The sequence below is a fragment of the Papio anubis genome, chromosome 5, assembly GCF_008728515.1.
Source record: "Papio anubis isolate 15944 chromosome 5, Panubis1.0, whole genome shotgun sequence".
In the NCBI taxonomy this organism is placed as follows: Eukaryota; Metazoa; Chordata; class Mammalia; order Primates; family Cercopithecidae; genus Papio; species Papio anubis.
The window spans coordinates 108359134-108386913 of NC_044980.1; the positions used below are offsets into that span (position 1 = coordinate 108359134).

Consider the following 27780-nt stretch of genomic DNA (forward strand, 5'->3'; position numbering starts at 1 on the left):
AACTAAATACAGCCATGTGTTTCAGTCAACAATAGACTGCTCATACAGTAGTGGTCCTCTAAGATTATAACGGAGCTGAAAAATTCCTATCACCTAGTATTTATTACACTATACTTTTTATGATTATTTTAGAGTATGTTACAATTTATTTTTTTTAAAAAGTTAACTGCAAAAACTTCCTCAGGCAGGTCCTTCAGGAAGTATTCCAGAAGAAAGCATTGTTAAACTAGGAAATGACAGCTCCTTATGTTATTGTCCCTAAGACCTTCCAGTGGGACAAGACGTGGAAATGGAAGACAGTTGATATTGATGATCCTGACCTTGTGTGGGCCGAGGCTAGTGTGTGTGTTTGTATCTGTCTTTGACAAAGTTCAACAAGGAAAAAAAATTAAAAATAGAAAAAGTATATTTTCGTACAGCTGTACAATGTGTTTTAACTGATATTACAAAAAAAGTTAAAAAGGTAAAGTTCATAAAGTAAAAAAGTTATAATCAGCTAATTTATTATCAAAGAATTTATTATAAATCTAATATAGCTGTGTAGTCCAATGTTTATAAAGTCTACAATAATGCATAACATTCTAGGCCTTCACATTAACTCATCGCTTCCTCACCAGCTGACCCAGAGCAACTTCTAGTCCTGCAAGCTCTAGTCATGATAAGTCCCCCATGGTTTTTTTTTTTTTTTATCTTTTAAACAATATTTTTACTGTACTTTTTCTATGTTTACATATACAAATACTTACCATTGTGTTCCAATTGCCCAAAATATTCAGTAACTTACTATACAGGTTGGTAGAGTAAGAGCAATGGGCTATACAATACAGCCTAGGAGTGTAGTGTAGTTGTCTAGACCATCTAGGTTTAAGCACATTCTATGATGCTCTCACAATGACAAAATCACTTAAAGGACACATCTCAGTACATTATCCTAGGCATGAAGTGATGCAAAATACTACAAAACACTAGTTTATTCTTAAGATGATCATCGGAAAGGTTTAAATACATTTTACAAATTCTGTATAACTAAAGCTTCTACCATTTCTGTAAAAATTTATATTTAGATGATTAGAAGCTATTCTACCATCAGCTACTGAAGAGATAAGCAAAAAGATATTGTTGCTTAATGGCATACAATGCAGGCTTATTTTTTGTGTGTGTGAAAGATTACTCTGAAAGAGCATGAGGAATATGCCTAATTTTCACTCAACTTTCCAATATATAATACCGATCACACTTATTTAAATTCATTCGTGACCTAATTCCATTTTCATAATTTACCAAATTTTAGCTACTACTACTTTAAGAATTTTTGTCTTGAAAAAACTTAAGACTCAACATGGGAAAAAGAAAAAAGGAAAACTTACCTAAGATATTAGTTTTTAGAACAACTATGTACTACTACAAGTATCTTTTATAGTTGTATAATCTACAATTATAAGGATGAAGATATATTAGAAATAGATACCAATCCTAGGATTTTCAATTTTTTAAAGGTAGGGAACTGAGTTATTTCACTTTTGAAATCAGACGTAGACATATTAGAAAAAGCAGTTAAATTGACATAATTATATAAAGCTGTAATTTTATGAGATAAAATCTTATTTAAAAGAGCTTTACAAAAAAACATGCAATAAAGTAACATGGAACCCAGGAATCAATAACTTCACTTAACTCCCACAGCCCCAAACTTCTCAACAAAGAAGGTTCTATCCACTAGTACAGAGATAAAAAGACTAAGTATCTTAAAGAAATAGAGTATCTTGAGGACATACTAAGACTTTTTCTTATTTAGAGGCTTAAAAATACAATATTCTTTTACTTATAAATTTGGTAAGAGTCCTCTTAAATATTGGTGGTGATAGTGCAGACAACCATAGAACCACAAGACCAAGGGTAAAGAAGACTTACGTTTAAAAGGGTCCTGTCAAAGGAAGACAAAGTCTATACTTGTCATGAATAAGGGATATTAACAATTCAAAAGTGAAAAACCTATAAAACTGGAGATTTCAATTTATGCTTAGAGTTTAGAAATTACAGCCAATTCATTTTCTGACTCAACTAGAGCTCTTTGTATTAGGTAAGTTAAACATAAAAAAAGACAAGGACTGCTTATTTTACAACCGAAAAGTGATGGAAAACAAATGTATAAAACTTGCCTTCATAAGAATATGTTTATGATATACTTCTGATCATAGCAAACCAATTAAAAAACAAGAATTAAAGGCATCCCCTCTCTTACGCAGTTGACAACAGAAGTCTCCCCGTATCTTTAGTTTCTGTGATCTCTACTAGAAAAAAAATTTAGAATAAACTGTACATAAATCATACTTACATAGAAATATTAACAATAAATGCTATCTTTTAAGTTTTAACTGGCCACAAATTATCAATTAGGTTTTTCTGAAACAGGGGTCTACTATCATTTGCATTAAAATAATACCAATCAAGTATTAAGAGTTAATAAGAATACACTTAAATTTGGTGCAAATTTAATTTTATTAAACCTTACAATGAATGTTGTGGCATATGATTTTCCATTGTGTGACAATTTATTAGCTGGCATCCGAATACAGTACTTCTTTTGAAAAAACACACAGTGGGAACTGACAAAAGGGAGGGAAACTAGTTGTTTAGTGATACAGAAGGGCAAAAAAAAAAACACACACACAAGAAAAGAAAAAGAGAAAAAGAAAATGATGATGACCAATTAGTTTGTTTCCTTAGTATCTAACCCTAAAATGGTTAAAGTTCTAGGCAATAATGCTGCTGTTACAGTGTAAAAGAGTATGTTATTATCTCATCCAGCCTGCACAATTCTAAGAAAATTAATTACAAAAATTATCATACCTGTAAATTCAGCCTAAGGTTTCTGTTGGGCAATATGATTTTTAAAGAGCTACTTTTCCCATATAACCTAAACAATTTTCCCAAATCATAGTAGACCGGGGTCTCTATACACATTCAGGTAGTCACTTTACAAGTGAGCTATCACTGAACTTCAAATTCATAACGGGCACCAAATTATCTTTGATTTGAGTTTATGCCTGTCAGATTTATGAATAAGAAAAATGACTTTTTTAAGTCTATAATCCACTTGTCTTTATAAAGTAGACTGGCATCTGAGTAAAATGACCATTTCTTTTACAGGAATGATCAAAACAGTGGAACATCTAAAATTCAGGAGGCCCCAAAAGGGTATTTTCATAGAAATGTTAATAACTTTACACATTAACTCCAGTCAATAACACCATGCTACAGTGTACAGTTTAGTTAGACTCACATGAGTGTAATTGGTTCATTATTAAATGTACTCATCTGTGGTTCAAAAAATAACACAAATTTAAGTATTTTATTATAATCCATCTCATAATTTTGAGAATACTTTCTGACAAAGGCTTTATCAGTGTCACATTTATGAAACAATTTTCCCTAAAAGAAAATAAAATCAGGGACAATTTTGAGCTATTAAACGAACTGGTTTTTCAAAACCTCCCAATGGCATTTGTGGAGATGGCAGAGAAGGGAGAAATGTATTCTAAGTGAAATAAGTCATTTCAGTTATCAAGACTGAGTTCTAAGTTATCTATTTTTAGTGGTGCAAAAATGCTATTTGAAGAAATCCTTACTTTACACAGAAGTTGCAAAATTCAAATTCAGCTGCAAAACAGTGAGATGTGCCTCACTCTAAGAGCATATAAGCCCTCCCACCCAGCCCCCAAAGAGTAGGAGGAAATACTAAATCAATTAAAAATCCAATTGTCATCTTTTATCCTCAAATTATCGAGCTCAACTAATGTAATTTACTATAATGGCAAAGTTTTCCTTTATAAAAATAATAGCTTATTGATATATAATTCTTATACCACAAAGTTAGAGGCAGATGATTTCAAAATACTGACATTTGATATTTCTAGAATATTGGTCTAAATCACAAAGTATTCTTAATACATGTGACAGTTCAAATATTTCATCAAATTTTCCCACAATAAGAGATAGTAAAACCTCTTCATCAAAAGGTTTGAGAGCATTCATTTATATCCAATTTACCTTTTCTTAATGGTGAAATCAAATTTACAACCAAGCAAATGAGTAAGAATATCTTTTAAAAATTAAACCTCAATTATTTAACCAAAAAGTCTAACGTTCTCTTATTTACTACTCTTCATTACAAGGTTTTTACTAACTAAAGATGACGACAAACCTAATGTGACTGTTTGCATTGATGACGCCTTAAATAGTGTAACATCAACCCTCAGAATAAAATGTCAACACAAAAATCCAAGTGAGTGATCCAGCTCATTAAACTCACAGGTAAACTGAGTTTTTCTCAAATCAATAAGAAGCTTTTTATTCAGAACAACTTCATTAAGACATATGCAGGGCAAATATGCCATCATAAATTTTATTCTGAATTACAATAAAGTGCTGAATGATAATTACCTGAATCTTTTTTCGTACTTTTCACTTATCTTAAGTTAAAAGAGCCCTTTCTGTGGCATTAGCAAATCTGTAAGAGAAAGAGAGAGAGAAAGAAAGAGAGAGAGAGAGAGAGAAAGAGAAAGGAGTGAGAGAGGGAGAGAGAGAGAGAGAGAGAGAGAGAGAGAGAGAGAGAGAGAGAAAGGAAGGAAGAAAGGAAGAGAAAAGAAAAAGCTAACTTCCAGTAAGGGAACAGGAAGCACTGCAACCTTTCATGTTTAACTAGGGTGACAAATAATTGAGACCAAAGTAATCAAAGTAATTCATGCAAGTTATCTTTAAAGGTATACGTAAGCTTGAAGAAAGAAAGAACACTGTTACTGACCTTTGATATTATGGCAGTAAATTGCGTACTAAAATACCTTAATTATCCTAGATGCCTAGATCTGGCTTGGCAAGCATCATGCCACTGACATGCTTTAGCTCTTTTTGTAACTAAAAGTGATTTGCAGTTCAATTACTGAATATTTCAATGTGACTCATTAAGCTGTGTGATAAACTTTGAAGTTAAATTTAAGCAAATTCTCTACACCTAATCACACCATCAGCACAAGCAGGACAATGCTGGAGCAGCATGAAAGGTGGGTCACTTTAAAAAGATTCTTCCTTTTACTGCATGATATATTAAGATGACAGACCTAAATTTCAACTGGGTTAATGAGTTAGAATAGATCTGTTTCCCAAATTTAGCACACAATAATTTCAGTGGATTAGAGAAAGAAACCTCAGATGTGAAGAAAATGAAGAAAAAAACAAACAAAAAAGCTTGAGCTAAAATAGCTAACCTGCAGGTCTAAAAATTGTCATGCTACAGAGTACTTTCAAAAAATTAACTTTGTAACAAACATAAGAAAACAGTGTTTTGAGTTGAAGTTGACCAACTGCTGCATAGAAAATATGCTAACATACAACAGTCAAGTTGAAGCCTGTGCATAGAGAAGATAAAGCACTTATGGTAACTGCAAATGGTAACAAGTCCTTAAAGTTTGTACAACCTAGCATGGGTCCATAAGGAGAAAACTGTAGTAGAAATGGTTAGAACAAAAAATAAAGTAGAAATGGGGGAAACTTGAGAAGAGAAGAAAGCAGCAAGGAAAAAAGACTTTCAATTGTATAAAATTCACAAACCAGTAAAGTATAAAGACACCATGGAAAAATGGTTAACTCTGCCGCAAACACCCAACAGCAAACAAAACCAGAATGAATAAGCCTTTGGCAGACAATTTTAGAAATTTGAATGTTACATTTCTCAATAATTCACAAACAATATATTATATGGTATATTTATATTAAATACTGGGAAACCAATGTTGTAAATTTGATGCTTATAATGCTTTAGCCAATGAGAGCACGATGATATCAATCAAGCTAAATGAATGCTGGTGTTATCACAACAGTGCTCATTTATGAAACAACTGTTACCAATTCGTGCTTTAACAGTGCTAAAATACAGTCAAGTTATCATCTATGAAGGGAAACAAAGGTCTCTAGCTTTTCTGGGATATGCCCTTTATAATATATTCTATGATTCACTATGACACGAGCAGCAAGACACTGCAATGTGGTATGATTTATAGGCTGGATCAAATTTTTAGCTATTTCTTTCTCATCCAGCAAGTCACTAGCAGTTTGTTTGTGCAAGTTTGTGGCATCAAAATGTGCACCTGATTTAATAAGGAGATTCATGATGTCTGGATGATTGTTAAGAGCAGCGATATGTAGGGGACTGTTGTCATCCGAGTCTCTGACGTTCACATCAGCACCACATTCTATCAGTATCGCAGTAACTTGTAGAGATGGAAATTTACAAACAGGGTACCGCCCTACACATGTAGTATTCTTGTCCACAGCCAGATGAAGAGGGCTGAAGTTATTCTTTCCCCTTGGATGCAGCTTAAGAAACCTGTATATAGTCTGCTTTTTGAAATGGTCCTGTTCTAGAGTACAAGGAACTTTCTCTAACAAGCAAATTAAGTGCAAAATAATAGAAAGGGCCTTATTTAACTGTAATGGGTCAGCTGGACACTGAGTTTGTTTGATAGCTCGCTCTATTTCAAGGACGCTTTTGCAAAGTATGCCCATAAGATCATCAAATGTAACAGTAGTACCCAGCAGGCCTTTAGCCCTATCCTGTAGCATAAAGGAGAATAGTTCTGCAAAAGATAATAAGCTGCTGGCGGTCATTGGGCTTAAAGGATCCAAATTGCTCTGCTGCATATCCAAAGCATACTTCCATAGGTTGATGCATCGTTTGAAATTTCCAGAGTCTGCATAGACAGCGCCTCTATATCTAATATAGTAAGAGGTATCAGGATGAGAAGGACCAAGAATACGTTCTCTGATTAATAGTGCCTGCATTCTCATCTCATCAGGATCAGCAATAAGACCTTCTAGCTCTTCCGCACTGTTCACCTCCTTGGCATAATCATAAGCCATTATTAGTGTCTGTGGCACTGGTTTACTAATAATATTAGTTCTATCACTGTACCTCATGTTCATTGCCTTTTTCCAGTATTTCAAAGCCCCAAGCAGATCTCTTTTTTTGTCTACAAATGTAGCTCCCAGAAGCTCTAGTGCATTAATACGTTCTGTCTTGCTGGTCTGTGCATGGTGTGTCAGAAAATCCACAATATTTGTGTGACCAGTCACACTTGCCGAGAGAAGGGGTGTCATTCCATAACCATCCTTTTCCATCTTGGCACAATACATAAGAAGCATCTTCATGATGTCCAAACTTCCAGATTCTGCACAATCATGCAATGCAGTATTACCTTAGAGAGAAAAAAAGAAATAACATACATTGAGGCACCAAAATAAAATGTAATATGTATATGCACTTTAGAACCTAAAAAGCAGGCAGCTTTAAGCTCCTAAGTAGGACATATTTGGTTTACAGACAAGAAAAAAAATTTCCCCCAATACCTAAAACTAGTGTCTGATACTAAACTTGTTGAATAAATGACATGACCAAATTAGTCATAAAAAGACATCCAAGGTCACCAGAAGAAATTCAGACTAATCCATGGTCTCTTGGTATTTTTCATTAATGGTTTAAAGTGCATATTTTATGACCTAAAAATGGATAGAATACAAATAACCAGCTATTCACCATTTTACTGACAAGTCACTTAACTTCCAAGTCAGTTTCCACATTTATAAACAAGGAATTGGTCTTTTTTTATCTTTAGAGACCAGGTCTTGCTATGTTGCCCAGGCTGGTTTTAAACTCCTGGACTCAAGCAATGCTCCTGCCTCAGTCTCCCAAAGTGCTGGGATTGCAGGTATGAGCCACCATGCCCGGCCAGACTGGTCTTTAATATATCTAAGATTCTTCATTTTGACTCAGAAATTATTTTTTCAATATTTATTTCTGATTGCCAAGTTAATTTCAACTATCTTAGACAAAATTCTTGGTAACAAAGGACTTTCCCCAAAAAGCTCTCATAAGAAAAACAAATCCACGGAATCTGAAAAATATGTGGGTGGTTCAATATGAACATTAAAAGGAGATATCTGAAGTGTCCTTTCATAATGGATTATTTCCTATTATAATTTAACTTTTTAAACATTCTTTATAGCTGTACTAAATGTTCTAACACTGTCCTTTTCTTCCCACACACAGATTAAAACTGACAACCGGCACTGGCACATTAGTAAAAGCCTGTATGAAACATATTAAGAGATCAGAAACACCAGGTATTTCAGCTAAGTTTAATGATAAACATTTTACTAATCGTCATAATAGGAATTATCATGCCGATCTCTGCTATTTACATACAATGTTTACATAAAATTTAAACAGTCAGTCATTTTAGGCATGTCTGTAGAAAAGAGGTAGCATGGCAGGCTGAGACTGCTATCCTTAGAAAGACCTTCTTGCAAAGTTGGACTTTTGGCTGGTAGCTGGGAACCTGGCTGGTAAACAGTTCTCTCTACTGATCTAAAACTTTCCCTAAATGATAAGGGTGTCTCACCGTACCTAAACTGTTTGTATGAACAATGCAGTTTATGCTGAATGTCTGGTTTCTTTCTGGGAGTCTAAAATTTGGGGTATGAGCTAGGCAAAGGGTACCTACATGACCAGCCCCCAATAAAAACCTTTAGCACTGGGTTTCCCTTGGTAGAAACAGACACATATGTATTTACATTACTGGGGAAGAATATGCTCTGTGTGACCCTTCACGAGAGGAACAAAGCATAAAAACACCTAAAGATTTCTCTACACCTCACCTGCACCTTTACCCCTCATAATTCAGTTGCATGTCCTTATGACGTTACAGTAATAAATCTTACCTATAAGTACAGTTGTATGGTGAGTTACCTCCAAATACGGGGGTAGCTTTGGGAATGCCCAACACAGCATGTGTACCAGAAAGTATTTTAAACCTGAATACTTCAAATAAATCTGCTTTGTAACTAAAGTTAGAAAAAAACAAGTTATTATATGAAAAATTGAGTCCTTCCACAAGTTTATCCTGTTTAGTCTTCTATGATATCTACAAGGACTATATAATTATTCTGACCCAAGGTTTCAATGGTCTACAATGTTTTTGATAAAATGTTTTAACAATGAGTAAGCTAACCAAGCACTGAAAGAGCCCAGACCTTCTAACTATCGATGTTCATTTGTTTAAAATAATTTCAATTAAACATGACTACTATACCAAGTATATTTTAAACACTCTTTTGTATTGAGGACCACTATTCCCCATGTTTTTCTAAGAAATAGGCAATATAAGAGAAATCTGAATATAAAGAAATGGCTTAGATGGCACTTTTCTCTATTCAGAGTAGCACAAAATCAAGAATAAAATGTAGCAAACGCTGGCCAACCGCAGTAGCTCATGCCTGTAATCCCAGCACTTTGGGAGGCCGAGGTAGGCAGATTACGAGGTCAAGAGATCAAGACCATCCTGGCCAACATGGTGAAACCCTGTCTCTACTAAAAACATGAAAATTAGCTGGGCGTGGTGGCACGTGCCTGTAGTCCCAGCTACTTGGGAGGCTGAGGCAGGAGAATCGCTTGAACCTGGGAGGTGGAGGTTGCAGTAAGCGGAAATCGCGCCACTGCACTCCAGCCTGGTGACAAAGCGAGACTTCGCCTCTGGAAAAAAAAAAAAAAAAAGAGGTAACAAAAGCCAATTTAATGAACTATATTTCTATATTTATTGAAAAAATACAATATATTTATTCTGAATACACCCACATACCAGGAGAAAAAAAGTAGCTTTAAAAAAACAATAAGGAAGACTTTCACATCTAGTAATGGCAGAGACACCTGTAACGTGATCATCCTCCCACTAACAACTAAAAAAGCTGAAAAATGTATTTTTAAAAATCTGCTTGACAGGATAAGACATAACAAGGGTACAATATGCAGAAGAAGAAAAAACTAGAGAGGTCAAGTCCAGAACTTGAGGCAGCTTTCCCACAATGGCCTCCACCAACTCTGGAAGAGCTAGCTGAGTAACTAACTGAGCAGGACTTCTGACAGCCTTGCAGGGATAGAGGGGAAAAATGGAGCCTACAGCCTGCTAAGAAAGGAACTTAGAAAATTCCCCACACTTTGCGTTAAAGCTCCAACTTTAACCCTAGGGAGTTAAAGTTAACTGCAAATAGACTAGCTATCACAAAAACTTAAATCTAATTTAAGATCATCTCATTATTGAATTAAAATAATCCAGGATTGCTAGTATACATAATTAAAAGCCAGAAGCAAATATAAATACTATTTAGAGGAAGATATTATCATAGTAGGGTTCAAATTATTTATATTTTTCATATGTAATGCTTGGTATCCAATCAAAAGTAATGAAAAGAAAATAAGGAACCATAACATAAAAAACAACAGAAATAAAGAGCTGACAGAAAAGCCCACCAGGAGACCCAGATAGTGCAGTTTATCAATACAGATTTTTAAATAATAGCTATGCTTAGCATATTCAAGGAGATTTTTTAAAATTGGGAATTCAACAGAAAACTGGAAACTGAAAATTCAAGTAGACATTCTAGAACTGAAAAACTCAGTGGGTGGCTTTAAAAGTGGATTTACACACAGCTGAATAGAAAATTAGTAACTGGAAGATAAGTCAGATGAAAATATACAGAAAGAAGCAGGGAGTGGTAAAAGAACAGAAAAGATGGAGACTGTAAGAGAAAGAGGGAACAATGTCAGAAGATTGTTAACATACTCAAAACCAGAATTCAAGAGGAAGAAAATGGGTCCCAAAGCAATATTTAAGAAAAGATAAAGCCCAAGAATTTTCAGAAGCTGATGAAAGCTTAAACTGCAAATTCAGTAGGTTTTGCAAACTCCAAGAAGGATAAATAAAAAGAAAAACACATTGGCATACAACGCAGCAAAACTGCTGAAAACTAAGGACAAAGAGAAAAATCTTAAAACAAGAGAATGAATGGAAATTACCTATAAAAGAGCAACAATCTTATAGCAAAGTTTTCATCAGGAACAACAGAAGCTAGGAGACATGAAATGGTATTTAAAAGCACGAAAGAAAAGTAACTGCCAACTTAGAATTCTATACCCGTATCAAGAATAAATGTCAAATAAAGAACCCTTTCAGGAGAGAAAGAAATGAAACGGAAAAAATTAAGATACTTATTACCAGCAGATCTAAATACTATATGGTGTTCTTTAGGCAGAAGGAAGATGAGCCACATGGAAGCCTGGAGATATAGGCAAAAACATCAACAAAAAGGGTAAATTTGTGAGTATATCTAAATAAATATTGATTTTAAAAATAATAATATATTGTAGGGCTTGAAATACATACATAGAAATGAAACATTTAACAGCAATACCATGACAGTAAGGAGAGTGGTGTTACCGTGTTCTAAGATCTTTTTATTGTAAAGATATAAAATGAGAAATTTATGTTAGCCTTTGGTAAGTCAAAGTAATGCTACCTAGAATAACTACTAAAATAATACAGGGCATGCACATAACTACATTTTCTCTAACAAAGAGAAAAAATTGAAATAATAATCCAAAAGGTGGCAAAAAAGACCAAGGAATACAAAACAGGCAGGGCAAATAAAAATCAGAAAAGTACCCAGGAGATGAAAATCCAAAAATATCAGGAATTACATTAAATGTAAGTAAACTAAATGTTTAATTTAAACATTTAAAAGAAAGTGTCAGACTGAGGATACAAAGAAAAGACAAAAACTTAAAAGACAAAAACTGTCAGACTGAAGATACTAAGAAAACTCAAGACACACTGCCCACAAGACACACCTTAAATATATGGGTAGAAAATGATCTTCAGAAATGAAAGGTTGGGAAAAAAATACCCTTTGCAAAAACTAAATATTAAGAAGCTGTCTGATATTAAAATATGAAAGTAGACTTTAATGCAAAATACATAATTAGCAACAAAAGGAAATATTTTATGTTAAAAAATTCAAAATATACAGATACAATTCTAAACTTTCCACCTAATAACACAGAATTAAGTTACATAAAGTAAAAATCGACAGAACTAGTAGGAAAGCAAACAAATCTGCAAACATTAGTACATCTAATCATATCTTTCTCAGCTTAGAAGACCAAAACCAGCAAGCATAAAGATTTGAACATTACAAACTTCATTTAACTGGCATAAATAAAAGAACATGGCAATCAATAACCATAGAAAACAATTTTGCCCCGAGGGATACAGGGAGCATATCCAAATACTGACCATATTCTCAGCCATAAGGCAAGTCTCGACAACTGTCAAGGGACTGAAGTCATTGAGTATGTTCTAAGTCCACTTACGAATGAAGTTAGATATCCAAAACAAAAAGATAACTAGAAAAACCTATTTGAATTATTAATACTCTTCTAAATAATTCGTTGGTCAAAGAAGCAAGCCCAATGAAAATCAGAAAATATTTTTAACTGGATGGAAATAAAAACACTAAATAACAAATTAGATAAAAAGGCTTAAAAAATAGCTGTTTCTATATAAAGAAGTTACAAGAAAAAACAGTAAATTAGAGAAAGTAAAAGCAAACAGTAAAAAAAAAATTAATGAAAAAAGGGACAAGTATGCAAATATAGCATTTTTTTATATTCCTACATTTTATTTAACTGTTGCCCCCTTTTAATCTTATATTAATAACTTTGCAAGGTAGAGATGATAAACTCATTCTACATGCAAATAGAAAAGAGAATTTAGTGGGAAAATATAAACTCCTGTCTCCCAACTGCCAGTTCAGTGTACTACTCATTTCTAAGGTCATATTTTAAATGCCAGTCATATTAAACCTCAGTGAATAAATTATATCTAATATAAAACCAAACCTCATAATAGAACTTCAACCAGTCACATCACTTTCCAACTCAGAAAGCTTTCACACTTCCTCTAAGGAAAAGCAGACAATCTTTGAGATGGCCTTCAAAATTCTACATCATTGATTCTCAAAAGCACTATCTATGTGGAGAGAGCAATGAGGAAGAAATCTATAGTTTCAGAAAACATTATGTAAAGTAAAGTTTAATATTGGATATTCAGGGATATGTATTTTAAAAGACTAACAAATATTTCCCTACCTTATCTATTTAACTTCATTTCTCATTATCTCCGGAATGAATGATTCACTGTGCATCTAACTAAGAGACTGGCAAACTTTTCCAGTAAAAGGCCAGATAGCATTTTAGGTTTCCAGGCCATAAGGTCCCTGTTGTAACCATTAAACTCTGCCAAGTACCGTGAAATATGCTATGGTAGTATGTTAAATTAATGGACATGTCTCTTTTCCAACAAAACTTTTACTTATGTACTCCAAAATTTGATTTTCATGTAATTTTCATGTGTCATAAAATATTTTTCATTTGATGTCTTTCTCAACCATTACAAAAAAGTAAAGACCTTTCTTAGCTCTCAGGCAGTACTGAAATGGGGTGGGCTGGATTTCAACCCTGGGTCATAGTTTGCCAAACCTGCTCTAACCCCAGAAGACACTGTCTGCATCTCCCACACACAAGGCAGAAATTCTGCTTATGCTTCACATTATTCGATCCTAAGTACTTCTCCCAGCACCGGGAACAAACAGCCCTGTTCACTTCTACCTCTATGCCTCTGTTCTTGATTTTTCTATAATGCACTTCCTTCTTTACCATTTTAACTTCTTGTACTTCAAATTTCACTAGAAATTTCAACTGCTTAAAGAAGTTTTCTTGGTTGTATCATATCGATTTTATCATTGTGAAAATACCTGGTGAATAAATATACGAGTCATCCTAATAATTATTCACATAGCTACTATTATAATACCTTATAATAGTATAATGCTACTGCTTCACAAATAAGTCCTTACCTAAACAGTCTATTCTTAAAGTACACGGATCCTGTATTATATTTCTTTTATATCCCAGAAGCAATTAGCACACTGTTAAAGATAAGGTAGATTCTAAATTTTTAATATTTGATATCATAAAAAGTAATTCAATCTTAGCTTTTGCAGACAAAATAAGTTCAAAAAGTTATATCCTAGAAGGAGATCTTTTTAATTACTCTAACAGGTTAAGTGTATAATCACTACACTGTTCTGCCCTGGAAGGCCCTAAAGGTAAGTTTTTAAATTATAGCCTAGAGCATTACTTACAGCTTAGAAAACAGAGGCAAAAGAAAAAAAAAAAAGCATGATCTTAAATCAATTATAACTTTTGTGTCATTTCTCCAAATCTTTTTATATAGTATGTTTTGACAAAGTTATAATCAGTATATATATAACTGTTTCCTGCTTTTCACCTACATCTTGGGCATTCCATCATGTGTTATTACATCATCTGCATAGTTTCTGTAACTACACAGATTCTACATAATCCTTCTTAATGGTTTTATGGTGAAAGTTCAAGCAAGGGAACATGTCATACTTTACATCAACATTTCCCTGTTGATGGACATCTGCACTGCTTCAGAATTTTTACTATTAAAATTAATGCCTAAAAAACTATAAGGACAGATAACAAAGCAGTGATTGGCAAGGGCTAGGGGCTGGGAGAGGGGTTTAATGCAAAGTAGCATGAAGGACATTTTTGTTCTTACCTTTAATAAATGAGTAGTATATGTTTGTCAAAAATTACAGTATTGTACACAAAAAAGTATGAATTTTATTGCATGTAAATAAGTCAATAAACAAATGACAAAAAAAATTAATGCTTAGCTAAAATAGAATCAAAAATGTGTGATGGCTTAATACACATTTTCAATTCACTACCAACGGGATTATAACAACTGTTTAAAGTTCCACTTTATAGTATTCTTTCTACAACTGAAATTAACTTTTTAATTTATATTACCTCTATTCCTTGGTAAACAGAATATTTTCTCATATCTGTTTATAAACTTTATTTTCTTTCATGACATATCTATGTTTCAGTTTCTGAGATTAATCTGGCTTTCTATGTATAAGCACTATACAAAATAACCAGTTGTTTGTAAAATTGACTGTAAATATTTTGCTATGTCAGTTGTTTCAAGTATTAGATATGCTATAATTATTAAATGTAATTTTTTGTGAAAAAGTATAACAAGCCAAATTTAAAAAGTGAGTTACCAGGGTCTTGTAACTAGTACGTGCTAACATGCCAAAGATCATTAAAATCATATTTTCTTTTTTGCTAGGTAACATAATTGATTTAAAGTGTTGGTGCATAACAATACATGCCAAGTACTATAGATTCAGCTCAAGAATTTTCCCTGGATTACATAGGCCCTTGAAAAACATTCCCCTAATACAGTGATCGTACTTCCCAAAGATTTTCCATCTCCACATCTTGTCTTCTTTTTGAATTCTCAGAATGAGAAAGACAATGAAAACTAAAACAACACAAAGTTCAAAAGTAAATATTACCAGGCATCTGAGATGAAATTAAGGATATGCACCAATGAAATTTAATGAATTTACCTTTGGCTAAAGAAAAAAAAAAAAGAACAGAAAAAGAAAAACACATTATATTAAACAATTCTCAATGCCTAAGAAAAAGTTCATTTGGAGAAAAAAAATATTCTGGCACTGAATTCATAAAAAAAAAAAAAATTTCATGATTTCTCAAAAGACACGTTTGTTAAACAGGCATTTCTTAGAAATCAGGTTAATGGCACAACATTAAGTATTAATTCTGTTAAAGCATTTCTCTAGAAAGCTAAAATAGTATGATACAAATATATTAATTTTCAAATTCATAATTTAACACAAAAACAATGCTAAGAAAATCTGGAAGAATGAAAAGTGCCATTTTCACTGGGATGCTTCTGGGATGAATATTAAGGTCAGGAAACTATGGTAAGTGCTCATGCATTAAAGGATGGTAGTATTCCTCAAGAAGCATCTGAAGTGCCAATCTTCACTGCTGTTAATTTTAAAGACACCTGTAATCTTTTAATAGGAGGTGAGTAAGACATTAAAAATTCATGTTCAACTGTGAAGCTTAGGTGCCTAGGAATAGAATCAATATTTTTTTCAAATTAGGTAACCCAAAAACATAGCTGTATTTTGAGAAAGAACTAGTTAGAGGTCTAAGAATTATCTGGGTCCAAACCAAATGTTTTGAGTTTGACAAGGGCCAGTGATTGTTACCAACCAACCACCTAAATCATAAAAGAGCTTCAACATAACATATAAATATCTCAATTTGGATAAAATTACCAAGATTCACCAGGATGAAGTCAGTTGCTAAACCACCCTCATGGAGTAGACAGAATTTACTGCTCTTTTTTAAAAAACAAAAATGTCCTCCTAAGGACTGCAACATATTTAACAAACACAAAATGTCTTTAACTTAAATTGCTTTTTCTAGCAATAACAACTTGGTAGATTCTGCTGTTTGTAAGTTCCTCATGTATTTCAAGCTTTGTGTGTGTGTTTAGAATAAGTCAAATAAAGCTGTGCTTCTCAAGCTTTCATGTATAAAATCACCAGAGAATCATAATAAAATGCAGATTTTGATTCAGATCATCTGGGCTGGATCCAAGTGATACCTATGCTGCTGGTCCTAGAGTAGCAAGAAAATAGAGAAAGAATCTTATTTTCTTGTTTGCTAAATGGATACCTGCCACATAGCTAATATATCTAATAGCAATATCAAGTCATATGAACATAAATTTAAATGGAGGGCTAAGTCACAGCCCTGTTTTACACCATACAGAAATAAAATTGTATCATTCCTCTTTATTCTAAATTTAACCATATGACAAAGCAGGAATGGGTGTGTTTTACAATTAGAATACAAAGTTTCATCCATGGAAAAGTTCCCTCATAGTAAAAGGCACAGCACCAGTAAATCCTGCAGTCTATTCCTAACAATTTTCTTGTTTAAGCAAGACATCATATAAGTGACACAAAAATTTATTTAAAAATCAGTTTGTAAAATAAAAATCCAAATTGGTCTAAACACCACCATCAAAAACATTAAAAAAAAAAAAAACACACAGAATGGGAGAAAATATTTGCAAATGATATATCTGATAAAAGACATACATAAGAATATATAAACAACTCTTACAGTTCAGTAATACAAAGATAACCCAATTATAAAACATGCAAAGGTTAATGAAGAAACTCCTCCAAACAAAATAGAGACAGAGAGAGCCAATAACCACATGAATTAAGTACATGAAAAAATGCTCAACGTCATTAGCCATTGGAGAAATATAAATCAAAATCACAATGAGATATCACTTCACACTTCCTAAAATGGCTATATTAAAAAAGAAGAGTAAGAACAAGTGTTGCAGAGGGTTTGGAGAAACTGGAACTCTTCTTACATTGCTGACAGGAATGTAAACTGGTACCACTGCTTTGGAAAACAATTTAACGGTTCCTGTTAAAAAAAAAGAGTTACCATACAACCCAACAATGCCACTCCTAGGTATATGCCTGAGAGAAATGAAAACATATATCCACAGAAGAACTTCTCCATGAATGGCTAAAAAGTATAAACAACCCAAATGCCCATCAACTGCTGAATAAAAGTGATATATTTATTTCAATGGAATGTTATTCTGCAATAAAAAGAAAAGCACTGATACATGCTACAAAATGGATGAATCTTGAAAACATTATACTAAGCAAACAAGACAACTCACAGAAGACTACATATTATGTGATTCCATTTAAATTAAATGTCCAGAATAGGCAAACTTACAGAGACAGAAAGGAGATTACCAGTTGCCTAAGACTTGTGCAGTTTCAGGGGAATGAGGTGGGATAGGAGGGAGTGACTGTTAATAGATATGAGATTTTTTCAGGGGTGATGAAAAGCTGATAGTTGTCATGGTTGTATAACCCCTTGAACATACTAAAAAGTCACTGAATTGTATACACTTTAAGTGATTTTGTGAATTTTATCTCAATAAAGCTGTTTTAAAAATCCAATTAAAATAAAAATATTGTATTTTTGGTGAAAGTATAAGTTTTGACTGATAGAAGCCACAATTAGAGGGTCTTATAATAGATTTATTTGGAAAGACATAAATAATCCTCATCTTTCTTCAGCCTACTATGCTTGGCACCAACCCATTCCTTCCTCAACTTTGTAGTTGGGGTTGGGCTGAGTACAGAGGTGGTCCACTTGTAAGATGAGGACAGGGTGTGTGGTTCAATTGCACAATAATGCTGATTCCAAGTATTTTATTCCCCAAATAACTAATAGGTGTGGGTTGATGGAGGAGATAAGGGATAGAAGGAAAAAAACAACTTAGGGTATCAAAGGAGCACTAGAAGGATTCTCTGCTTAGAAGTTTCTCTTCCCCATGTGTAGTCTATCATGAGAGATACTCAAGAACAGAAGTTCAAAAAAAAAAAAAAGGAAATTAAAAAAAAGAAGATAAATTGTGCCAAGGCTACTATGTGCCCTTCTTTCACTAATTCTTTGTATAAGGCACTGAGCAAAGAACAAACAGAAATTTCACAATAAAGGTCCTTGAGCTTATGACAAAGTCAAATGCTAAAAAATATCTGCATCTAAAGAGGTAAGATGCATTCTTATAACCTGAGGGAGATGAGGAATTGCATTTGAAATGAGTCTTGATGTTAAGTAGAATTTTCAAGGCTAAGAGCACTGGAGCTAAGGGATGAGGACTAAAAACAACTAATTATGTGTACAAAACTCATCTAATGACAGAAAACTTCAACACTATAATTCCCTGTCCTCTAGTTCACAGACTCCCTATTCAATCACAGCTCTTCCCAAATGGAGGAAAAAAAGAAGGAAGACATGTTTTGATCAGATTTGCATCCATGTGACTTTTTCATCTGGGTCTCTCCCTATCTCTTCCATTTCTATCGTCCATCACATATATTCCTGATGCCTCAACAGCATAAATCTATGTGATGCCCAGGGTTTCCTGAATTTTATTTAAAACAAACATATTTTATCAATCAATTAATGAAAATCTGATAAAAAATGAACCAGTGAAGGAACCACATTGTATCCGAAGGCCAGTAAGTGAAACATAACTTCTATCTTAAGTTCATGTTACTACCACCAACAATATCAACAGCAGTAGTGCTCAGGATCTACTCATTCTCACCAAACTGTTCAATTCTGTGAGGATTCACAGTTCAAAATCCAATCTCCAGGGACAAAGGACTACATGGATATTTCCCTATTGAACACAATTTGCACACCATCTACAGCTTAGTTTATCCAACTAGGATACCAATTCTTCCCAAGGACACAGAAAAGTGTGCCAGGGGATACAAGAGGTAAAAGAATGAACATGGAACAACTTGCAGGAGTAACTTCATAATTTGGGATTAAAATGTTCATGAATTCAACTAATAAGTTATTTAAACATTATTGCTTAATCAAAATAAATATAGATATATTATGGAGTATAATTTTAAGTCCCTCCCTTCCCCCTTTTATTTTTCTCTGTAAGTAGGTGTGCTGAGGTAACCAACAGCTGAGAAGAGTTTTCAAAGTCAAGAAGGAAAAGAGAACTTAAGCTTCCAACACTCACATAGTACTAAAGTATACTAAAATAACCTAAAATGACAGCAATCATTATCTTAGTCATCTGAATACCAACAGCTTTTAGTTTACAAGGGAGATTTTCTCATTTGAGATTCTTGTGCATTTACAGTGGGGAATTAAATAAGATTTTTCTTTAGCATTTCCTTGACTAAAATACATCTATACTCTAAATGCCTATTCTATGAGAGAGAAATAACATAAAGCCTTGGATTTGCTTTAAATTACTATAGAAAACAAAAGGAAAGTAGAAACTTTTTTTTTTAACTTTAGCAAATGGATAATCGTTGAAGTAAGATGATGAATACATAGTGGTTCAATGTCTTCTGTGTAAGTTAGAAAATTTCCATAATGAAAAGGCAAATAATCTGTCTGAACTAGCTCTCTCAAACCCTTTTAATGCTAGCTATCCTTGCCACATGCCTACATGGATTTCTCCCTTTTCTGAACCCCTATATTCTACCTGTGCTACTCATTTTTGTCCAACTACTGTCTTCCTTTGTTACTTAAAGTCTTCATGCATGTATTTATTTCCCTACAGAAAGGCCTATAAAACATAGTGCTTGCCATCAAGGAGCTTATAATCTTTCCTCTCTTAAATCCAACATTTCCACTCAACAAGCTCATTTAGGGCCAGATACTCTTCCTATTGCATGGGATAAAAACACCAGGTCTTTAGCCTCAAAGACTAGGTAGTAGAATGCAGTTAGACGTCACAATGTTGTAGTAGAATGTAGTCAGATAAGTTTTCTCTAAAAACAAGCAAGCAAACAAACCACTCCAGTTAGTCCTCTCCTGAAAAACTTTCACTGGCATGAAAAATAAAATCCAACGCCTGTACCTCGATTAAATGTCCTTTAAAATCCAGCCCTGAGTGCCTTTTAGTTCAAATATGCCTACTTTCCAATTCCTAGACCCTCCAAGCATATTATTCAATGTGCCTTTCCTTATGCCATTTTCTAAACCTGCAAAACTGCCAAAACCCTTCTACCGATCTACATCCCAACAAACTTTCTGCAGATCTAAACTGCAAACTGTCTGTAGATCTAAACCCCAAAATTCAAGGCCCTGTTTAACTACTACTTTCTCCATGAAGCATTCCTAGTCAGTACACTTGCTCTAAAATCCTACAGCATGGATTGCTTATACTATTCCTTCAGAAGTTAAAAATGTGACACTTCGTGTCTTGTCATCACCTCCAAAATGTCCCACAGAATGCCTTGCCTACAGAAAGTTCATGTTAATTACCTTATTACCAATTTACTTAATTATTTTGGGTATCTAAACTGACTGATGAATGAGGACTGAGTGTCTTCCGGAGCCAGTCTCCAAATCTGAGCCTACAGTTTTCTATTGGTCTGTAGTACTGAATCAAGAACTTTTAGCTGCTCAATTTCTGTTAGAATTAGGGTTTAAAGTGGCACTGAAGAGGACTTCACTTTGGATCTGCAAAGTTCTAAGTCCAAACAAAAACAAAAACAAAAACAACCCCAAAACACAAACAAACAAAAGAACCAAAAGAAGCCAAAGATGACTATAACCATGAAGCGCTGAGATCACTGTGATAGCTCCGAGGACTCACCTAATCACTTCAGATTTAGTCTAGATTCTTAAATAGGAACAACTCCTGTCTCAAAACTCAATTGCTATGACTGTTAAACTGAAGAGGTATTCCTAAATATATCAAAGATTTTCTCCCCTTTTGGAATGCCATGGGAAAAGAAACCCATTGTCCCCTCAGGTTATAAGTTGCTGGGGATAAGGTATTTCCAAATATCTAATAGAAGAAAGCACTACTGTTGCACTTACCATACTGTGGTTTAAGTATCTGCTTATGAACCTGTCTCTCCAATCAAACCATGAGCTCCTCAAGAGCAGGGAATCAAGGACTGGATATCTTGTCTTATTCCTCTTTGTATATCCTAAGTCTAACAGCCTGGCACACTGAGGGACTCAACTACTGCTCTCTCAATTAGTGAATTCCACCTTAGGTTAAAACATGTTCAAAATGCCAACAGCCTGTTAAAAAGTAATGAAAAGAGGTTAAATAATATATTCAAATATCAACGCCTGTTTAAAAGTAATGGAATGTAGAAGTCACATGCGTTTTATCTTTAAGCAGACCAAGCACAATGTATTGACATTTTCTTTCCTCAGAACCATTTCCAGTGAATGACACACAAAGTGTCCTAAGGAATTATTCTATTTTAACTCTAGTTTTATTAATCTTTTCTACTTTTTGAATGGGGCTAAAAAAGTGGGGGAAAATCCTCTCTTGCCACTATATCACATCCTTCTCCAGTGTCCCTGCCTTAGTTCCAATTGGTTCCTGTTTTTGTTACCATTAACCCATAGGAAAAAATCCAGAACCAATGAGAGAATGAGTAGTGAAGCTTCAGGATCAGAGTGGAGGAGGATGCACATGTACTTTAATCTGCCCCCAACATTCATGAAGAATCACTATGTAAATTAAAAGATACCATGAAAAGGTAAAAATTCTGCACATAAAGTGACAATATCTATATGCATGTGTATGTGTAAAAAGTTGAGGTTACTAGAAAACAATTTTTGGGATGAAATTGTTTTCTCATGTTATATGTAGTTTTTTAAAAGACATACATATTAGATATTAACACTGGGGGAAAAAATGACTTAGAATTAGTTTGGTCAAAAGAGAGAACATACATATCCTCACATATAAGGCTAAAAGATGACAGTGGTGATAAAAGGAACATTCTTTTGAAAGAGCTCAAAGGTAATCAAGTTAAATACTGTTCGCAGCTTCTCAGGAGAAAATGCTGAAAAAATATGAGCTATGTATATTAGTTATCTCATATACTATATCTCCATAAGTATATAAAGCTTTGAAAAATATAAGGGAAGTAATACCAGTTCTCATCTCTTCAACAGCATAGGAGTTTAAAACATATCCCAATTTGATTTAAATATGAGTTTATCAATAATCTCTACATCAAGTTGATGAATAAAAAGCCCAAAACAAAGAAACAAAAAATTCAACAAACCTAAACAAGCAGCCATGATTTCAAACGTGGTTAGTTCAGCAGTAATTTGTTGTCTTAAAACAAGCATTCTTCAAAAGAATAATTGTTTGGAGAAAAAAAAAAAAAAACCCATGCTGTCATTTGATCTACCAAGCCATCTCTAAAGATAATCAGGAACAAATGAAAACACTTATTAGAAAGAATGTTTACAGAAACATTTTTTATCATACTGAAAAGCTGGAAGCAACATAAAACTCCATTAGTAGAAGAGTGTGCAGCTGTTGAAATTAAAGAGCTATAATTGGTAATGTTAAACATTTATTAAGCTAAAAACAGGTTATAGAACAGCATATAAAACTGCATACATACATCGGTACACAAAATTCAGAAGTATCTTTGGAAGTATTATCCCTGAGTACTGGGATTTTGTGGGATTTTTACACTTCCTCTGGGAAAAAAATTCAGAAAAATCACAATGATCTTGTATCATTTTTATAAAAGATCACACTATCTACAGTAAATATGCTCAGTAACTATACAGTGCCCCGTAATTGTGTGGTTTAACCTTTCTGAAAGGCAGACACTATCACAATTGCAAATGTACATACATTTACATTTGATTTAGCAATTCTAAACACAGGTATTTATACTACAGTTTATTCTCACACAAGTGTGAAAAGAACCTAAGACACATTTTTGTTCAAGAATGTTCACAGCAGCATTGTTTATATTAGTAAAGTACTGGATGTTACCTAAATATCAACCAATAGACTAGATAAATTATGTACATTCATACAATGAAATACTGTATAGCCATGAAACAGAATGAGGTAGGTATGTGTGTTCAAGTTGAATGACATCCAAGGTTAGAAAAATAAATAAAGATAGAAAAGTATGTAATCAACCACTAGACGGAAGGCTACACAAACAAGTATGCTTGTACGTAGACAAGTATGCTTGTATTTGCATAGACCAGCTCTAAAAGGACACATAAAAAACTGTAAATAGTGGTTGCCAGCGCCTTAGACATCTAGAAATCAGGAATAAGACTTTTTATTCAAATGTAAACCAACAATGTAAACCAATTTACACTGTCTGATTTTTTTAACATGTCTATATGCTACTTTTAAATTTTAATAGCTTTTAAAAATTAGGTAGTGAATTATTTTGCTGTCGTATAAATAGATTGGTGTAAGGAAAGTTAAGGTTTTCATGTATCAAAATTATGCTATCAAGACAGTTGCTTTTAAGGGTTAAGAAAAATTCTGAACTACTTTTCCCTGCTTTTAGTTTATTACAATCAATAAAAATTATACAGTCATAAACCGGAGCCCTTCTTCTGGACAAAGGTGTTTACACTGTTGCTAGCCAACAAATCCACATCTGTTTAATCTAGTCCTTGTTTTTCACACTCAGTATTGAAGCAGTTTTAAAAATGTGTTTTCTGTCTTGCTATATTTAATGCATGTTCTTATAAAAGGATTATCTATTGACTACAAACAAATATAGAATAAGGGAACAGATTTTCTCCTTTCCACTGATATTAATCCTTCCAGGTCAGTTTGGCCTAGCCTTCTCTGTCAGAAGTGAAATGACTACCTAGAACAAACAAGACCATGACTCAATAACTACAGTAGTTTCTACTCCAAGGTTGTTCTAAAAAACAAAAAAACAAGACAACAAAAAGCTAGGAAAAACGTATTACACTTAACCATATTCCCAAGTAGATTAAGTATAAGCCTAAAGGCTCAGAACGGCTACTACTAACATGATCTATAACTTCGGGGAAACCCATTTCCCAAGAATTTTAAATTACTCCAAATAAGAGAGAAAATACTGCTTAACAGAGTAACAGAAGTCTTTGATCACATTTTTTCAACGTATTACCAAACATCAGAGAAACACTCAACAAAGTCATACTGGAAGACTTACCTAATCAAAACAGGTCTGTCAATGTGGGTTTACTCAACACCAGTGCTTATAATTATGTATCAAACTTCCTGAAAATAAGTGGTAGACGCTGAGAAAAACAAAGAAGCTGAACTCACCTTTAACACTTTTTCTATTAACATCTGCCCCCTTTTCAAGTAAATACTGAGCAATCTCTTTATGTCCTTTGTAACATGAAATCATCAAGCACGTATGCCCATGTCGGTTTGACACTTCCAAATCAGCTTTGTGTTCTACGAGGTACTTCACTATTTCCAAATGGCCATCAAAACACGCAGCTCGAAGAGGAGTTGAATTGGTTAAAGTCGTGTTGTTGACAGATGCTCCATGATTTAACAAGGACTGGACCACCTTCAGATGTCCTGCTGCAGAAGCGGCCCATAAAGGGGGAGCCCCCTCAATGGTTTCGCCATCAAAATTGACGGAGCCTCCAACTTCTATGGAGGCACTGCACTGCTCTAGGAGGAATTCTACCATGTCAAGGTGCCCATACCTGGCGGCCATCAAGAGTGGTGTGGCCCCATTTGTTTTTTCAGAGATCAAGGAGGAAACCTCCTCTTTGGATTTGCTTGCCAACAATTTGGTGAGAAGCCGGAGTTTGCCATCCCGAGCTGCGTTAAATACTGCTGTCTTTAGATCCATTTATGTCCAGTTGAGAGGCTGTGCTTTATTTATCTTTCGAAGTAGAGCTCCAGTTTAACTCTATCGACACAGGCAAGAGGCACAGGAACCAAAGTTCAATGTTAATTGCTGCACCCCAGAACGGATACACAACCACACACAGTATGTTCCGTCCTACTGCTTTCCAACATCTGACAACCAGGGCACCAAACTAGAGAAAGAAAAAAAAAAAGTAGCAGCATTTAATTTTCTATAGAAGAAGGCAAAACACTTCTTAATTTCCATTTCTGTAGGAAGAAAGGAATAAAACCTATACTTCAGGCACTACTCCGTACCACACCCCACCTCCCACCCCCAAAGAAAAGGTGGTAAAGAAAAATACAGAAGGGCACACCGAGACCCAAATGTTCTGGTCGCAGGCAGCCTCCTCTATGTGCGGAAAATTTAAACACTACAGGCAGCCCGTTTTTTCGCCTCCAGCTCTAACCAGCCAAGCTTTGTTCTAGTTTTGCTTTGCACACGCCCAGGGAGCGTACAACCGAAAGAGGCAGGAGACTCGGGTTCAGAAATGTTTCTCTTTCTTGCAACTGCAGGCGAGCTGGCCAAGGGCGCCAGGCTGGAAGGCCTCACTGAGGCCGGGTTTCGAGAAGGAACAAAAAGGTCGGATACACCAAACCTCGGCTAAGGCCAAAACTCTGCCCCGAAAGATTCTCTTTCCTTTAAAACTACTCACGGCTCTCAGGAAATCCGCCTGCCTTTTAGTCATTAACTTCGCCCGCCCCGTTTTGATCACCCCCCACCCCCCGCCAAGGGATGATCCGCAGGTTCCTCAAACCACAGTCGCCCCAACACAACCTTCTCCTCTCCCTATTCTAGACAACGGCAACCCCCTCCCCAATCTCCTCCGTTGACCACAACCCCCTCCCGATGGGCCAAGCCTGTGGCCTCCAGCCCGCTGCCCGCCTTCGGCTCCCCCGGCGCCCTCCTTCCCGCCCAGGCCTTCCGCGGGCATCTCAGGCCCCGGCCCGAGCCCTGGCAGGCCGCCGCCGCTGCCACTACCTGCCCGGAGACTAGTCCTCCCCGCCGCCGCTGGTCACTCGGGCTCTGGCCGTCCCCTTCAAAGTGAAACCGTTGTCCCCGCCGCCGCCCGGGCCGCCCTGCTCCGCCTGCGGCCGCACAGCTCCTCCATGCCCCGCGCCCCACAGGAATGAATCCGGCCGCGCTGTTCGCCCCGCCCCGCCACCCGAGCTGCCTCCCGCCCTCTCAGTCAGCTCGGGCTGCAGCGGCTGCAGCTACTGCTGCGACGGATGGTGTAATGGGCTGCGAGCCGGGGGCCGGACAAGCCTGAGCAGAGCTTCACATCACTGACTGTGCAGCCACGCCATTGGGCCGGGGGAGGGCGGCGGCCGCTGCCAGCAACCGCCTAGGGGCGGGTCGGGTCGTCGCGGCCGGGGCGGGGCGACGGGGCGGGGGCGGGGCCGTGAGCTGCTGGAAGGACGTGCCTGCGTGCAACGTGCCGGGGGGCGGGGCGCTGCGAGGGGGCGGATCTGCGCCCATCAAAGCGGCCTGAGGCAGCTGGAGTTCTGAGATCTCGCTGGCTCCTCTCCACTCGGATTTTGGGGGTGCTCCCTTAGGGAATCTTTCGATCCCATCTCAGAGCCCCCAGAAGGGAAGTGTATTAGTCCGTTTTCACGCTGCTGGTAAAGACATACCCGAGATTGGGTAATTTATAAAGAAAAAAAGCTTTAATGGACTCAGAGTTCTGTGCGGCTGGGGAGGCCTCACAATCAAGCCAGAAGGGGAAAAGCACGTCTTACATGGCAGCAGGCAAGAGAGAAAATCAGAGCCAAGCAAAAAGGGAAACCTCTTACAAGACAATCAGCTCTCATGAGACTCACTACCACCAGAGCGGCATGGGGGAAACAGCCTTCTTGATTCAATTATCTCCCACCAGGTCCTTCTCACAACACATGGGAATCATGGGAGCTAAAATTCAAATTTGGGCGGGGACCAGTATTACCCTCACACACATGAAGGCTCTTCGACTAGTCTTCTGTCCTTATTTTGGTGGGCTGTAGAGGACTACCTGCTCCCAAACAGGGTGTTCCTGACCGATAAGTCCTGCTCTTGCAAAGGAAGCAGGGCGTTCCCCATAAGTCCTGCTCTTGCAAAGGAAGCAGGGCGTTCCCCATAAGTCCTGCTCTTGCAAACTAAGTCAGGGAAAGGTCAGAAAAACAACAATGTGTCTTGTGACTTGGTAACATTCCACAAACAACTGTATAAAATAAAGCCGAGCGTGCCATTCGAGGCGGCCGCCATGTTTGTCTTGTCTTGTGTTGTCTTGTGTGTTCATTCCTTTGTTTAGGAAACACGCGGACCCCTACAGTGGGCCCTGGAAATTACCAAGCTCATAATTACACCTCGGAACACACACAGAGGAAACCAAAGTTTCAGAAATGAGATTAGTTTTGGAGGCTGCCAAACGTGACTCTCTTTTTAAAGTAGCCTCTAAAAAATATAAAGGCCATGAGAAATGGTAAACCTTAAGAACAATGTAAAGTCAATGAGATCAAGTTCTTGAGCTCTGAATAATAAAACCGGGAAATAAAGCTAAAAAGGTTATATATATGAATGAAAAGAATTACTTCTTCATACAGTAGTTGATAAATCTCTGGAATTTGTGATGCTAAGTCCTAGGTTGCATTAAACTAGGATTAAAAAGTTTAAATGTGTTTGGGGAATAAC

At 35.7% G+C, this 27780-nt stretch overlaps 1 protein-coding gene across 1 annotated transcript; it reads right to left on the bottom strand.

Moving 5' to 3' along the window:
- Positions 1-2480: 2480 nt before the first annotated feature.
- Positions 2481-26498, bottom strand: FEM1C (fem-1 homolog C). Its single transcript, XM_003900010.3, has 3 exons — positions 26095-26498; positions 24513-25246; positions 2481-7250 (listed from the first exon to the last, which is right to left on the bottom strand). Exons 2-3 carry the CDS (start codon positions 25054-25056, stop codon positions 5941-5943), a joined length of 1854 nt encoding a protein of 617 aa, XP_003900059.1. The 5' UTR covers positions 25057-25246; positions 26095-26498; the 3' UTR covers positions 2481-5940.
- Between the last annotated feature and the right edge of the window lie 1282 nt (positions 26499-27780).

Coding starts and splice junctions, on each gene's coding strand:
- FEM1C (XM_003900010.3), bottom strand. CDS start 25,056: ATGGATCTAAAGACAGCAGTATTTAACGCAGCTCGGGATGGCAAACTC. Junction 7,251..24,512: donor TAATAGAAAAAGTGTTAAAG/GTGAGTTCAGCT, acceptor TTTCTCTCTAAG/GTAATACTGCATTGCATGAT.